This window comes from Monodelphis domestica, chromosome 1 (genome assembly GCF_027887165.1).
Source record: "Monodelphis domestica isolate mMonDom1 chromosome 1, mMonDom1.pri, whole genome shotgun sequence".
NCBI lineage: Eukaryota > Metazoa > Chordata > Mammalia > Didelphimorphia > Didelphidae > Monodelphis > Monodelphis domestica.
Window position 1 is genome coordinate 461,077,521 of NC_077227.1, and position 16,366 is coordinate 461,093,886.

Consider the following 16,366-nt stretch of genomic DNA (forward strand, 5'->3'; position numbering starts at 1 on the left):
CTGTCCAAAATGACCTCCAGTTTCTAGCCTTGTCTTGGGTGGAGCCCTCCCGGGGGGAGGGGGAAGGTAGTCAGACAAATGCCCAGCTCTTTCTCACTTTTAGAGCCAGGGAGGGAGCCACAACAGCTGAGTCTGCTTTCTAAAAATTGTCTTTCACTGCTTACTGCTCCCATGGTTTATAAGCCACCCCCTCCCAAGAACTCAAATACCTTAACAAAACCTGTACCCTCTAGTTCAGTGATGGTGAACCTTTTAGTGATGGAGTGCTGTGCCCTGTCCCCAACCCCCAGACAGAGTGCTGTGCCCACCCACCCCAGACTGAGTACTGAGTGTACCCTGCCTTATCTTTACCACACACAGGGGAGGGAGAAAGCATTCTCATTGGGCAGAGGGTGGGGAATGTAAAAAAAAAAATGTCATCAGGCACAGTGGAGAGGGGGAGGGGAACAGCTCTGCTTTTTTAGTAACAAACTCTGGTGTGAATAGATGGGTGTTGGGGTGGGGGGGGTAGGTTGGCCATGTGTCCACAGATAGCACTCCAAGTGCCATCTTTGGCACCCATGTCATAGGTTCACCATTACTGCTCTAGCTCTTCTCATCTACCTTTCAAAGCTTTGCCTCTTCACCTAACCATATTCTTCATCTCTTTCACCCCAAATATAGGCCTCATTCCCCCTCCCCCCCATATCATCCTGTCCTTGCCCCAAGCTGGAACAAGATTCACTCAAATTAACTCTAACCACATCTTTTTCTATATAATAGTGCTGATGTGCCTATGTGTTTGTTTCTCTCTGCCCAGTTAGCTTTTGACCCCATATAATGTTCCATGTGTAAAAAACTCATTTCCCCTTCCCTTCCCTTCCCAAAGGATGCTTCTCAAATGGTACAAAGCATTACCGTCTCCTTCAGCTCCCCCAACTTTTCCTGTAGTTGCCCCAGCTTCTTGGCAAGTTCCTTCTTGACGTGCTGCTCTGACTGCAGAGCGCTTGTTACCTCCATGTTTTCATTGGTCTGGAGACACAAAAGGGATAGGAAGCAGTCATTAGTAACCAAGTGAGACCACAGAATAGGGAGCACATACAATGTATCCTGGGGTCACTGAGGTTGGTGGCACATTCTGTAGTGAGATTTAGCAACAGGTGGTTTGATGACAAAGAAGATTCATCAAAGCAAAGTTCCCAGATGAAAGGTAAGAGGAGTTTGTGTGTGGCCAGGAGAATACTTAGGAGTTCAGAAACCTGAGCTTTAGTCTTGGCACTGCCACTTTTCCCTTCTGGGCTCAGCTTCCTCTATAAAATGGCCAGCTTTGAACTAGACAGCCAATTAGGACCCCTCCCAGAACTAGTGTTCTTTAATCCTAGGATCTTATCATGGAAGGAGGAAAGGGCAGGAGAAGAAAGAGGAAGGGCCCACATACCAACTTGACAAAGCCGTTCTGTAGTTCTGCCAGCTGCTCTTTCAGCTCCCGGTTCTGGGTGAGGGCCCGGCTGATGGTGGTGCGGTCGCTCTGCATGCTCTCCAGGATCTGTTCCCGCTCAGCTGCTTGCTCCCCCCAGCGCTCAGCTGCCTGTTCTAGCTCCAGGAGTCGCTCTTCCTGCTCTCGGTTTAGCCGGCTGAGGCCCTCATTATCCTGTACCTGGGCTCGGAGCTGCCCTGCCATGCCCTCGAGCTCCTTCCGAAGCTGCTCTGCCTCTTCTTGCAATCTTTGCTCTGCTTCTGAAGGACCAGCTGGGAGCTCTGGGGCCGGGGGCACTGCTAGAGAAGCACATAGGACCCTCCATCAGGCCCCTGGTATTCAGGCCTCACTACTTGCTGCTTGGGGTTTGGCTGGAATCAGAAAGCCCATCATCCAACTGTCCCAGCCCCTCTGGGCCACCTCAGAAAGGTGGGAAAAGGGCTTAGAGAAAAATCTGTGATAGACAATAGCCCTTAAAAGTATATAAGAGAATCCTCTTAAAGTACTTTAAAACTTTTTTCAAATAAATTTTATATTTATTTCATTTTTAAAATTTCACAACTATGTGAACACAGGGTAATCACTCCCATTTTATAAATAAAGAAACTGAGGCCTAGAGAGAAAGGGCTTGCTCAACATTATACAGTCCACTGGTGGAAAAAGTAGAACTAGAGGTACAATCTGAGTCTTCTGAATCTTGGCTAAGATCCCTAACCAGCTGAAGCCAGAGATTCTGCCAAGTTTTAATCTTTCCACCTGGCAAAGTTATTGAAGAGATTTTCTTAAAGTTCAAATCACAAACAGTTGGTGATAAGGAAATGGTAACAGAGACAGTTTTCCTGTCCCCAAAGAGGACAAATGGAAGGTCTATGATTCTGAATTAAAAAGTCTATGGGATCCCCATCAGGAATATGAGGGACAGTTGGAGGCTGATTCCAACCAGGTCCCAAAGTTCTACTTCCTGAGATGAAAGGGCTCCTTCTTGCCCACTGTCCTTTCCAGAACCCTAAAGGAATCTCTACCTACTGGACACAAAACAGGGTGGGGGAGCCCAAGCAGAGCACAGCATAGTGACTGCCACTACTTTCAGTATTTCCTCTTAACAGAATGTCTCACTCAGCCATTGTATCACATGTCCCCCACCCTGACACCCTCCCTTGGCTCTCCTAGTCCCAGCCTACCAGATTGGCTCTTCAGTTCAGCCAAGCTGGCCTCTAGCTCCTGCACCTGGTTCACACTGTGTTCCTTCTCCTCCCCCAGAATCCGCACCTGCCCACAGCACAGTAAGGAGAGATGATGAAGGGAGGAAGACATGAAATTTTATTTTCCCCAGCCCTCACCTTCCCTCCACTCCCAGGCCATCTCATTCCCCTGAATTTAAGGTTAAGTCCCAACCTGTTCTGAAAGTTGCTGCACCCGCTGTTGCCAGATAGTGCCCTCCTCCTTCAGTTTCTCTGCATACTGGTCCCTCTCAGCCTGAAGTTGCTGCAGTGACTCCAACAGCTAGGAAAAGAGAAGGAAATTAAGTTGGAGGACGGTGGCCATGGGCAATACACAAATCACCTGTGAATGAATCTCCTTCTTCATCACAGCCCTGCTTACCTGGCCCACATGGGTCTCCAGTTGCATTCGTTCTTCTAGGGCCTGCTGCAACTGCTGGTTACTATCAGGGGCACCTGATTGACTGGAAAACTGGATGGAGAGGAATCAGAAATGGTCAAAGCCAGGGCCACCCTGAGGAAGGGTCAGTGGGTAACCCCCCCCATTTTATAAACTCTAAGCTAGAGCTGATGAAATAAGAGGCAAAGTGACCTGCCCAAGCCACATAACTGGCCAGTCAGTGGCAGATTAGAAACCACATCTAGATAGCAGCCCATGTGAGAGAGGAGTTTTCATGGACTGCAAGCCTGATTAGTCAGCTTTGTAAGAGGGCAACCACAAAAATGCTCATATGATCTTGGGTTGCAGTGACAGAAGCAGTGTCCAGAAAGAGGGTGTGCACGACCCATTATACTTGGCCAACATATGGCATATTATGTACAGTTCTGCCCACCATATTCTAGGATGGACATTGATTGACTAGACCAGTGGCTTTTCACTTTCTTTATTGCCTAGGCAATCTGTTGAAGTCTCTTAGACCCCTTCTCAGAAAAATATTTTATCTGTTTTTAATTGCATTAAAAACTTTTTTTTCCAGTTAACATAGAAACAATTTTTGACAATTGTTTTCTGACATTTTGCAGTTCAGATCTCTCTCCCCCTTCCTCCATGAGGCTGATATAGATTCTATCACCAGTGCTTTTAGACAATACATATTTCTATATTTCCCATGTTGTCCTATCATGCATACAAGAAAAGCCTCATGAAGGAAATAAAGTGATGATGGCATGCTTTGATCTGCAACCAGATTCCAATAGTTACTTTTTGATTATGGATAGCAATTTAGGACAATATAAAATGCATAAAAGGAAACATATGGTTGTTATGAAATCAATTATATAGAAACATAGTTATCAATTCCAGATTAAGAAATTTTGAAGTACAGCATATCAAGAGGAGGACCATAGGATGAGAGGACTGTAAAACATGCCCCAAGAGGCTTTGTTTAAAGACTTGCCACAAAAAAGAAACTGAGGGGATGTGTCAGCTATCTTTGTTTTGATTTATCTGATATGAGAGGACAGGACTAAGAGCAGTGCAGTGAATGAAAGATACTGTGCAGCAGAGTATGGCTCAATATAAATAAAACACTCTTAATAGGGAACAGCTTAGTATTGAAAGTCATGCAAGAGACAGGAGGTCCTGGGTTAAAATTTGGCCTCAGACATCTCCTAGTTGTGTGATCCTGGGCAAGTCCCTTAACCCCCATGGCCTAGTCTTTACTGCCTTAGAACCAATCACAGTATTGATTCTAAGACAGAGAAGGTATAAAAAAAATTTTTTAAGCCAACACTTAACAATAATGAAAATGGAATGGGCTGCCTCAAGAACATGTGAATTTTTTTGATTTTTTTAAACCCTTACTCTTTTTCTTAGCAACAACTCTATTTATCTAGCAAGGGCTAGGCCCATGTTGGCAAAGATGTGGCATGTGTGCCCCAGTGTGCCAGAGAGGGCTGCTCTGTTCCCCATCTCCACCTCTTGGGGGCAATATTCTAATACAAGCACTTCCTCCCTCTGCTATCTGGGGTAATGGGGGGTTGGGTTGCTTACAGGCAGCTTGAAGGTACAGTTTGGGCATGGGATCTCTAAAAGGTTTACCAATGATGGGCTAGGCAAATGGGGTTAACGGATTTATCTAGGGTCACACAGCTAGGAAGTGTCCAAGGCCAAATTTCAACCCAGGTCCTCCCAACCCCAGGCCTGGAGTCCTCTCCACTTAACACCTAGCTGCCTTTCTCCTCTAGATTCTTCAGCTCAGCAGAAATCCCAGACCCACCTCTGAATTCTGGGGCTGGGCAAGCAGTTGAGGGGGCTTAGATTCCCTGGAACACTCTCCCTAGTTACCTGCTGTAACATCAGCTCGGTCATCTCCAGTTTCTTGTGCAGCTCCTCCACTTCCATTTGTGTGGCCGCCTTCTCTGCCACCAGCACCCGGAGCTTCTCTTCCAACTCGGAGTGTTGCTGCTTCAGTTCCTCACTGCTCTTGCTGGGACAGGCACCAGTGTGGGGTAAAAACACAGGGCAAGAGACAGGGGTGTCAGGGGAACATTGGGCACATCCATTGACATCTTTCACAATCTCTCCAAAAACTCAAAGCTCAGAGACTATTCATATACTATTTATTCCTTTCACAGATGAGGAAACAGACCCACAAAGGAGGAGCAAGGACCCAAGTCACTTATTGAGGCCGGGCTAGCTCCTAAACCCAGAGCTCTTTGAAACACATGGTTTTGCCTCTAATAAGGTTTTAGTTTGCCCTCCCCATGAGAACTAAACCTAGTCCAAATTGCCTCCCAATCCCTAGCCTATCAAGTTGGATTGAGATTCCCAAGTCTTTTCTGTCTGCTCCCCCACCAACCTGTGCTTGTATAGTTCCAGTTTGAGAGCATCCCGCTCTTTTGTTAACTCCTTGTTATGCTGCAAGAAGAGTGAAAGAGGTCAGACAGCAGGAGAGGGCAGAAATTCAGGCAACTGCTTTTTAATCCTACTGATAATAAAACTTCATATTGTTTAATACTTCCTATCTTCTAAAACACTTTCATATTTGTGATCTCATTTGAACCTTATAACAGCCAAACAGGGGTGGCTCAGTGGATTGAGAGCCAGGCCTGGTGACAGGAGGTCCTGGGTTCAAACATGGCCTCAGATATGTCCTAGCTGTGTGACCTTGGGCAAGTCATTTAACCCCAAATGACTAGCCCTTATCATTCTTCTGCCTTGTAACTGACACTTAGTAGAAGTTCTAGGAGAGAAGTTAAGGGCTTAAAAACAAATAAATAGATGTTTTGTATAACCCAGACAGAATCACTTGCCAGCACTAGGAGAGGAAAGGGAAGAGAGGGAGGGAGATAACTTCAATCATATAACTTAGGAAAACTTATGTGGAAAATGATTATTACATGTAATCAGGGAAAATAAAATAAAAATCTACTTAACTTATCCAAGGACCTTGTTCTAATAAGTTACCCAGCATGAACAAGAGACTGGCAATACCACTGAAGAGCAGAAATGGGAGTTAATGAGAAGTGAGCTCACCCTGTCAGCCTGCTTTTGCTGTGTGGATACAGAGGAAAGTGTCCGTTCCAACTCTCCAACACGCTGTCGGGAGGACTGTAGGCGGCTGGCCAAATCTTCTGACTCTCCTGAAATGATGGGGGTAGAAATAAAATGATATCCTCCAAACTCCACCAAAGGGGTGAAGTAAGAAAAATACATGGGACCCAACTAGAGAATGGAAAAGGATGTCAGAATGAGGAATTGCCTAACCAAAGAGGGCCCCTTTAGGACAGCATTTAGTGGGGACAATGACCTTCTTCTACCTGATTTCTGGCGGGCAGCCTGCTGTGTGTGGGTCAGAGCTGTCTGTAGCTCTGTCTTCTCTGACACAAGAATCCCAATGGTCTGGATGTGAACCTTTAGGAAGAAAAGAAAGGTAAGAAGAGAATTTCTATGAGGTAGCAGGCATTTTGTTGTATCACATCCACTTACCTGCAGCTGTTCCCTTAGGGCTCCCTGCTCCTTGGCAAATTTCTGTTCAAATTCCTTCTTCTCCTGTGGAAGAAAAGAGATCAGTTACCTGTAGTAGAGATGCATTGTCAAAGGAAGCCCTCCTCATAGGGGGCAGATGGCAGGTCTGCCAAGCTTCAATAGGCTCTAGTCTAAGACACCTATACACCATGCACAGTCATTTTACCTTCTCCAACTGATCCAGGGCCTCCTGGTTCTGCTGTTTCTGTGGGGAGAGCAAAAACAAGGTGTTGTTCTGCTCAGAAGTGTCTAGTGTGTCCATACTCCCCAAGCCACTGGACAGAGGAGAGAGAAAGATACTGGGAAAAAAAAGAATTGATGGGAAGAAAAAGTTCCCAGGGCCTAGAAAAGACCTAGACTGGACTCTTCATTTTTCTTAAAAGTCCCTTGGGGTTTCCCAAGGGAGTCATGGTAACTGGATAAACTATTACACCTAGGAGGCCAACATGTAGATAACTGACTGTCCATTCTAGAGGTCAATCTTAGGAGCCTCTAAAGAAGATATAGAAGATTTTGCCTGCCTCCTGGAATGGGCACTGAAAAAGAATTACAGCAACAGAAAATTTTAGCATTGAAAGGGGATTTGGACAGTTTAGTCTGATCTTACATTTTATTTTTTATTAGGAACTTAATCATCAATAAATGTTTCAACACATAAAAAAGAACAAAAGATGACTGTATATTCCTCATTTTACAGAGAAGAAAACTGAAACTCAGAAGGGTGAAGTGTCTATGTAAGATCACAATGCTGTCATGTAGAGGCCATAGCAGAAGCCAACTTTCAATCTGGCAGCCTTTCCACTACACCCTAATACTTCCCAGAGAAAGTGGGAGAAAGGATAGGTAGAGGAGGGACTATGGAGCAATTTAGGGGAAATGGAAGAGAGCAGTAAAAAGAAACAGCCATGCTACATGCTCAATGCCTTGGAAACCTTATAATTGAGAACTAATCCCTATTCTTTTTGGTACCTTAGCTGAGGCCACCCCCAAATCCAAAGCTCTTTCCTAGTTCCAATAATGGATGGGATCTTGCTCTAAGGCCTCCAGGAAATCCTGGAGACTTAAGACCAGGGTAAGAGAGATTGTGAACAAAGGACCATGCTGGGATCTTACCAATTCCTCTATCTTGCTACCGAGCTGTTTGTTTGTTAGATTGCTGGAATCCAGGGCTACTGCTAGCTCTTGATACCGACTCTGAGGCGCATGCAGAAAGGAAGAAGAAACAAAGAGAGAATTGGGGTAGAAGTGGAGAAAATAATTATTAGGATGGAGGAACAGCTAGGATAGCTTTACTGGGTAGTACAAGACATATTATTCCCCACCAAGTTTAAAGATGGGAGTCCAGTCTTTAGCCTAGCCCACCAAATGCCCTAGCCTACTTACCTCCAGGTCTTTCATGTTGGTAGAAGACACTGGGCCCTCCCCATTGATATAGGATGTGGACTAGAAGAAAGAAATTCAATTGGGATTTTTCTCAATCTCAATTTCCCTCACATCCTTCAACTTCCTTTTCTCCTCTATATATACATACATACATACATACACGCATATTCTCTCTCTCATTAGCCTGATCCTTCTCTGTTCAATCCATCAGCCTATTTTCTTATAGCCCATAACTTCCCTCTCCATCTAATCCTCCTAATCTACTCTCCTCATACTAATACATTCTTAATTTCAATGTTAAAGCTAAAAGAGAACTTGGAGATCCTCTAGTCCAGAGGTTTTTAGCTTGGGGTCCATAAACTTATTTTTTTGTAATTTATAAAAAAATCCTTACCTTACCTTTCCAAAGCAGAAGAGTGGTAAGAAATAGGCAATGTGGTTATAGCTAGATGGCTCAGTGAACTGAAAGCCAGGCCTAAAGATGGAAGGTCCTAAGGTTCAAATCTGGCTCAGACACTTCCTACCTAGCTCTGTGATCCTGGGTAAGTCACTTGACCCCCACTGCCTAGCCCTTACCACTCTTCTATTTTGGAACTGATACTTAGTACCAATTCTAAGAGAGAAGCTAAAGATTTTTTTTAAAGTATGTTGATAGCTCTATTTCAATATAAATGGATTTCCTTTATAATACTATGAATTTTATTTTATTCCCTTAAAAACATTCTGAGAACAGGTCCACAGGCTTTACTAGACTGCCAAAGGAAGAAAGGGTACATGACAGAAAAAAGTTTAAGAACTCCTGAGCTAGTCTAACTTTCTATTTATACAAAGGAAGAAACTGAGGACTAAGAAGGTGATATCAATTGACCAAGGTCACAGAACTAATAAAGAGCAGCTAGCATTTAAACAGTGTTTTAAGATTTGCAAAGCATTCTACATATGTTTACATAGCTCATTCGATCCTAACAGCAACTCTAGAAGGTAGGAACTATTATTATCTCCATTTTATAGATGAAGAAACTGAAACTAAGAGAGGCTTGACTATAGTCAAACAGCTAGTTAAGTTTCTGAGGCCAAATTTGAATTCATGTCTTCCTGACTCCAAGTCCAGTGCTCTTTGCACTACGCCCCCCCCCCCCCAGTTGTCTGAGAAACACAATCATAAACAGAACTCAATTTCCCTCACTCCTTATACAATACAGTACTCTACATCCGAAGTACTAATATATTCTCTCTAGTTCTGCCCCAAACTTCCCAGACCACACTATCCTTCCCTACCTCCTGTCCCATATGCCACCCTACCTCAAACCCCATGCTACCTGGGAAACGAGACCATTGAGTTGTTCTGAGATCTGCCGAAGACTCTCAGTAGAAGACAGAGACCTGGAAGACAGAAGCACAAAGAAGGTTCAATATACTATGTGAAAAAAGAAAGAGCAGAGAGTAAGATGACTCGGACCCCTAGACTTGTCTCTGGGAGACAGCTGCCCTCAATAAACACTTACTTATTTTCATCCATAGGACTTGGACCGTTTTCAATGTCACAGTTCTGCTGGGAGGGAAATAAAAAAGGTGGGTCACATAAAACTGGTCTAATTACCACTCAGGGACAGAATGGGTCCTGCTAATTTCAGCATCCCCTCCCTCCTATCCCAAGGGCAGCCAAATGGGATAGTAAGTCACAGACTTGGGCTCCCATCTTAAGCCAGAGGGGTAGACCCCTTGACTTTGTGAACCAAGCTACCCATGGAAAGGGAAGAGGGGAGAATTGAAGGAGTAAATGTGTCCGATAGGTACAATGCCATCACCAAGCCCAGGGACAGAGTTGAGATGACAAACAGGTGGGATGGTAAGGAGCACAAACCTGAGGCGAGGCCATGCTAGTGGGGCAGGGGGGACTGGTACGGGGGGGATGGGCACTGCCAAAGGGCACGGTGACATCTGCAGGCAGCAGGGCAGGAGCAGCACTGTCTCTGGATGCCTGTTACAGAACAGAGCAAGGGGGTTACAGTGACATGCAGGGAAGGAGGGCACTGGCAGATCTCAGAGTAGAAGTGGAATATGTGGTAAGGGAGGTGGTGAGAGGAGAAAATGAACAGATGCTTTTCAGTCAAGGAATACCCCTTGTAATAATCAAAGAACTGGTTGTACACTCCAGTTCAGAATCTGGGACTAGTCCCTGTCCAATCTGTCTCCAGGCCCCTCCACAAGGGCAACATGAGAAGTGCCAAAGTTCAAAGTAAGGGTGGTAAAATCACTTTTACATATAGATTTTATTCTCTCTAGAATCCTGAAAAGATGGCAATGAAAGGCTCTAATTTATGTAGCGGTCACTGTGCCAGAAAGGGAGGGTGGAATGTTGCCAAAGGAAAAAGATTACTTTCTAAGAAATCTAGTTAGCTTTTAGGAGTGACCCTAGCTGCTTTGGGAACCTTTTCTCTGCTGCTTGCCTAGTGGTGAATGGTAGGAAAGATGAACACATGCAGCCATGCTTGGGAGACTTATTTTTCTATATCTCACTTCCAAGTTATTTTTTTCTTCTGGTAGAGAAATTATCTAACTAGAAGTACTGAGAACACATAACAATTATCTTACTACTATCACCTAAACCTGTCATCTCCACAGAAAAGATACTTTCAGTCAAAAAGCAACTATAGGAGCCAGAGAATAATGGCTGCCCAAGCCCACCCTCCAGATTCATAGCATCTTGGAGATCTCAGATCTTTCCCCTTGGTGGCAGCAGATTCAAAGTTTTATAATAGAGGGAGGCCTGGTGTCCTATGGAATAATGTACAATCCAATCCCCTTGCTCTCCTCCTCCTAGGCTCCCTGCCTAACCTTACTTCAAGCCTCAACCTTTGAAAGAGATTCAACTCTAGATCAAAGCCCAAGCAACTATCTAGAGTTTATGTTAGGATCTGGCTGGGGTCCAAGCCCCAGCCCCAATCCCACCCCCACCCTTTCTTCGAAGCTGGATGGGAAAAGAGAATGAGATGTTATCCTAACCAAGCAAGTCCAAACTTGAATAGAAATGAGAATGGAGTAGGAGATAAGGGAAATGCATCTCTCTGGGGAAGAGTCAGTATGGAGAAGAAAGGAAAAGCACATCTCTGTGTGAAAAATGAAAGCACTACTTTGAGTTTCTAAACCCATTTCACTTTCCTGATACATAAGAGCAAGGAGAAGGAAGACTCAGAAATGGGTAAATTGTATCTTCTATCTGCTTATTCACCGTGTTATGTCTGATCACTGTCCCTTGCACCCAGTTTTGCCTAGCCATTTTTAATTTTTTTTTTTGGTCATCAAGATTAGCACAGATGGATGCTAATTGTATAGATGAGCAAAATGAGTCCCAGAAAGGCTAAGTCACCTGTGCCAAAGTACAGGGGAAGGTCGTAATTGGCAATTCTGGAATTCAAACCCAGATCCTCTGACTCCAAATCCAGTGCTTTTTTTTCTACTGCCATACTAAGTTACTGAATATCTATAAAGGATGGTTGAAAATATGTCACGTATATTTCCATTTTTTTCTCTTCTCCCACTAAAGAAATTTTACATTTTTATCTAGGACCAACCTGACAATGCTCTTAGAATCGGAGGGCCTGTGAAAATGAGAGGGGAAACTGCTGAGAGAGAGTGAGTGCAAGGGAAATACGATTTGGGTCATCTGGTATTTTCAAAGTGATTTCACAAAGCCTCTCAAAATCTCAAAGTACTTGGGCTGTTCCTGTCTTGAACATATCTCATATTCTATTTTATGTTATAGTTACTTGTATATATCTCTGATCTCCCTTCCAAGTCTTACAAGTTCCCCAAGGGGGTGTGTGTGTGTCATGTCTTATTTTATTTTTAACTCACTCAGTACCTAGCCCTATATCTTGTGGATGAGAGTTATTTAATTCCTTTTGAATGGATGAATCTCCAAAGATATGGGGAAGAGAGTTGGCTAGGAAAGGAGATCAAGTCTCCAATCACAGAATAAACTTTGGTAATCAACTAGTCAACTTCCTTCATGATCCATGCTAGTAAATTTAGGCCCAGAGAGTAAAGTGCCTTGCTCAAGGTCACATAGTTCCTTAGTGACAAGAGTTGAGTTCAAACGCAAGTTTCCTCATTCCTTTCTTCTAATCAGTAGTCTTTCTTCTAATATCATACTGTCTCTTCCCCAAGTAGATAAATCATATTACCTCTCCCTGCCTGGCCAATTAAGTGTGAGAAGTTTTGAAAAACCGAAATACCATGTGCTTCTCTCTTCCCCATCTCTTTACCCATGACCATCAGAAATAAGATCTGGTCCCAGTTCAACCCCACTTCTCAAGTCTGGCAAAGCATCTCTTGGGCATGTTGCCACAGAAAAAAATGCCATTATCACTTCCTGCTGTGGATCACCTGCCAACTGGTTTGGTAGAAGAAATCCAATGTCCAGGAGGTGGGAACTACCACCTATCCACCTTCCAACTTTACCTCCTGGGAATAGGCTGAAACCAGAGTTGGCAAACCCTCTACCAATAGCCTGATCTAACTTCATTTCCAATCCCTGAGGAATCCTGCCAACCAGTATCCCAAGTATAGCTGGTAGTGTTCATAAAGGGCAAAGTAGGTAGTTTTCTCAATCCCACTGGGGCATTTAGCTAGAGCTCCATTGGGTTCTGCTGCAATTTGGGCTGCAATCCAACCAATCCAGGAGGCTGTTCTCAGGAATGCCCTGACAACCTAGACTGGGGCAGCCATTTACCCAATCTTCCTCCACTCCTCTGATCACTTTCTTGTTACTTTAATTTCCCTCCTCTCCTACAAGCAGCAAGAAGCATATTGCTTATTTCCAAGGCTCTCCAGCCCTCTGCCCACTCTTACATTTTCATATCACAGAATCTTACCCAGCCCACCCAACAACTCTTTTCCCCATGTGTCTCAACCATTTCTTTAAGGGAACTTTTTAAAGACAGGAACCTCAAAAAAGGGAAATGGGACTCCCCATGTTTTACATAATTCTCAAGTTGAATACCCTTCAAAAGTTATTTAAAATACTCTTTTATTTGGAAGCACTAAAACCATCTCAGATAGATAATTGTCTAGCTTATCTTAAAAAAAAAAAATCTAGTCTAGTCTTACAAGACCTCTGGAGCAACATTTCCACCTACTAGCCCATTTCACTGATACACATTCTTCTAAAGAAGACAGTCCCCTATTAAGATCTAACCAGAATCCCTCTATTTACAATATAAATCCATTTCTCTTTCTTTATCCCAAGCAAACCACATCTATTAATTACTTAAAAATCCAATTACTTCTTCATCCCACCTAAGCTGGACAAATGGCCTAGGGACAAACTCAAGTTATCTCTTACAGTGACCAGCAGAACAGTAACTTTTTGGAGAAGATTCTTTTGCTCTGTCTTTAGCTACAGAACTTATTTTGCCTCTTCCTAGATAATAAAGGGGTAGGAGCTAGGGGAAAACACAACCAACCAAATAGGTGAATGAGAAGGTGTAATCAGGCCACCCATGAGTTAATGACAGCAACAGAAAAAAATGAAGCTAGAGGTTATCCCAAAACCCAAAGAGATCTTGGGGGGCATGCAGAGCTCTGAGAGCAAGCCAGTGAGAGGGGACCTCAGCACTGTCTCACCTTCCGCTTGTCCAATGAGGGTAGCGCTACCCCATTGGAACGGTTAAGGTCGGACACCAGCACCTTCAGAATGTCCTGAATCTACAAGAGGCGAAAAGGGAGAAACAAAAAAAGGGAGGAAGAGAGAAAAAGAGGTGGCTTAGAGGGAGAAGGCAGAGTTGAGAAGGGTGAAAGGGATGGGCTTGGGGAAATGGGGTGAGGGTTAGGGTGAAGATGGCTAGGGAAAGGACCCAATTCACAGACACACAAACACAGTTGGGGATAGCCTTTCTAACATCCACTTTTGGCCTTGCCACAGGCAAATGTTAATGTAAACCATTAGAGCTGAAAAGAAAAGCACAGAATCAAAGTCCTAAAACAATAAGGCTAGAAGAGATGTCTGAAATTACCTAGGTATATCCCTTTTACTTCCTTTAAATTGAAGTTTAGAGGAGTGAAGTGACTTGCACAGGTCATACAGATAGTGAATAGCAGAAATGGGACTAGAAGCTAGATCTCTTGATTTCCAATTTCAAGGTCTTTCTATTATATTACTTCATCCCCACCATGACTTTGCTAGTATCTCTTAGAGGGAAAGGTAGGTAGGTGGCTTCATGCCATTTTCATTTGGAAGACTTCTTCTGGGGATAGAGAAAAACTACCAGCTGAGGCAGGTCACCAGCTCAAACATCACATCTTTTCTTCTGTCTATCCAAGGGAGTGTTTCTAGTCAAGACTCACATCCTCAGGAGAATGTCGGCCACCAGACGGAGGAGTCTCAGGGTTATTGCCATCTTTTGTTTTCCTTTTCTTCTTGGCTCCTGCTGGGGCACTGGGGCTGGTCTTCTGTTGATACTCCTTCAACTGCAGGAAGGGTTGGAAATGGGAAGGGTCATGATCCAGGATACCACCTCCACAGGAGAGTGCAAATTATACAATAAGGTGAGCTCAAGAAGAAAGCATGTTGTAGTTAGGAGGTCAAACAGTTAGGTTTGGATTCCAACTTTGCCCAAAGGCTCTCTCTCTAGGTGTTGAGGAATGATTCACAGCTCAGATGCTCAGTTTCTTTAATAAGTTATACTTCCATAGTGCTTTAAGGTTTACAAAACATGTTCTCAGAACTAGTTGGTAAAAGAAGGAGAAATGGCTTGCCCAGATAATTAAGTGTGAAAACCTGAACTCAACTTTAAGTGTCCCAACTCCAAATCCTGTTACCCCTCAAAAGTAAATTCTCTCCCAACCTAATAGAATTCTTCCCATTTTAAGCCCTCTCCATTCCCCTGATAGATGAGCATATCTTAACCTTGAGGGTAATTAGTAAAGGGAATAATGGTTCTAATAATTTAGGTAATAAGTGTATGGTGAGAAAATTTGAAAGATGAAACCAGGAACATTTCAAAGAGTTGGAATCTGGGCAGAAACAATATTCTCATTCACTTCTCAAACATGTTTTGAAATCTTTGAGATCTTAAGAATCAAGAACTAGATAAATTTAGAAATTACTGATCATCAATGTAAATTAGGTTTCTTAATCTGCACAGTGATAGAGTCATTCCAGGTTTTTAGGCAGCCTCTGAAAGTATGTTCCCAAGAGGGAATAATTTTAAATATCTTGTCCGTTTTCCCAGGCCAAGAGGTTATAATGACAACTTGGGAAGGGGGATGGTTACCCTAACCACATTCCAAATCCTCCCCACAGGAGTTACTCCAAGAAGAGAGAAACAATTTTCTACCCCCCGACAAATACTATCACATATGTAGTCCTTCCACACATACCTTCCCCAACCCTAGCTCCAATTCCCACCGTCCCTAACTTTGGAACCCTAGGCCTGGGTCTGAGGCAAAGGAGAGTCTGATCCTGGGTGGAGAACAAGCTGGAAGAGGTTTGGGAAGGGCCCTGAGGGAGGAAGTCCAGGAAGGCGTCGGATTCCCATGGGGCGGGCGGGGCGGGCCTAACAGCTGGCTTGCCCAAGCCTTCATCTTGGGGGCCCCTTCTAGGGTGTCGGGATTTTGGGGAGGAATGGGGGAGGGAGGTTTCTGGGGCAGCGAGACAAGGAGGGGGGGAATCTCCCTCCGGCACCAGCTGTGTGTGACAGGAGGGGAGGCTTTTCAGGAGAGGCCAACAGCTGGGCCTGACGTCACGGGCCCGGGCCCGGAGAGAGGGTGTCACGGGCCCAAAGTCACCAAGGGGGCGGCGGGGGAGGGGCGCGGGCCGCCAGGGGTTTGAGGAAGTCCTGGGAGGTTCGGGGCGCGGGGTCTGCTGGGATCAAGAACAGAGACTTGCAGGGTTTGAGATGAGGACCCTGAAGGGATCGGAGAGGGAGACTGGTGAAGGCCCTTCAGGAACCGGTGGGGGAGACGCGAGGGAGATTAGGAGGGTGATCTGAGGAGATCCGGAAGGGGACCAGTGGGGATCTGAGGGGACCAAGAAGAGGCTGGATCCGAGAGGGGGTCTGTCAGGACCCAGGCGGCGAAGAGGAAAGGGGCGGGGCAGAGCCCACGGGTATAGGGGCTGCTCTGGCAACGTTTACCTTCTTTTTGGCCGCGGCCAATTTGCTCTGTCGGGTCTCGTCCGCCATCCCGGGCCGGGGAGGGGAAAGGCAGGGGGGGCCACATCACCGTGATCCCGGCAACCACCGCGGCATTCCATCCGGCAGCCACCGCGTCGCGCCCGCTCCTCCCATTGGGAGGGCGAAGGGCGGGGTCGGACGGCCCTGCGTTCACCTGCGT

At 44.9% G+C, this 16,366-nt stretch overlaps 1 protein-coding gene across 15 annotated transcripts in view; it reads right to left on the bottom strand.

The window, feature by feature from the left end:
* GOLGA2 (golgin A2) overlaps positions 1 to 16,366 on the bottom strand; it is a 42,990-nt gene that overhangs the window by 3,398 nt on the left and 23,226 nt on the right. Inside the window, exons 1-19 of one of the 15 annotated variants that reach the window (XM_056812488.1) lie at positions 16,168 to 16,331; positions 14,378 to 14,500; positions 13,658 to 13,738; positions 9,894 to 10,010; positions 9,535 to 9,578; positions 9,349 to 9,412; positions 8,030 to 8,089; positions 7,760 to 7,840; positions 6,813 to 6,851; positions 6,608 to 6,670; positions 6,439 to 6,532; positions 6,155 to 6,261; positions 5,478 to 5,536; positions 4,964 to 5,105; positions 3,059 to 3,148; positions 2,852 to 2,959; positions 2,638 to 2,725; positions 1,418 to 1,755; positions 898 to 1,011 (exon numbers count right to left, since the gene is read on the bottom strand). In XM_056812488.1, the coding sequence (XP_056668466.1) occupies positions 898 to 1,011; positions 1,418 to 1,755; positions 2,638 to 2,725; positions 2,852 to 2,959; positions 3,059 to 3,148; positions 4,964 to 5,105; positions 5,478 to 5,536; positions 6,155 to 6,261; positions 6,439 to 6,532; positions 6,608 to 6,670; positions 6,813 to 6,851; positions 7,760 to 7,840; positions 8,030 to 8,089; positions 9,349 to 9,412; positions 9,535 to 9,578; positions 9,894 to 10,010; positions 13,658 to 13,738; positions 14,378 to 14,500; positions 16,168 to 16,215 (1,860 nt within the window). In that variant the 5' untranslated portion in view covers positions 16,216 to 16,331. Of the gene's footprint in view, positions 1 to 897; positions 1,012 to 1,417; positions 1,756 to 2,637; positions 2,726 to 2,851; positions 2,960 to 3,058; positions 3,149 to 4,963; positions 5,106 to 5,477; positions 5,537 to 6,154; positions 6,262 to 6,438; positions 6,533 to 6,607; positions 6,671 to 6,812; positions 6,852 to 7,759; positions 7,841 to 8,029; positions 8,090 to 9,348; positions 9,413 to 9,534; positions 9,582 to 9,893; positions 10,011 to 13,657; positions 13,739 to 14,377; positions 14,501 to 16,167; positions 16,364 to 16,366 lie in introns of those variants that run through there. The other 14 variants (XM_056812489.1, XM_016433664.2, XM_056812494.1 and 11 more) reach the window with 14 other exon arrangements.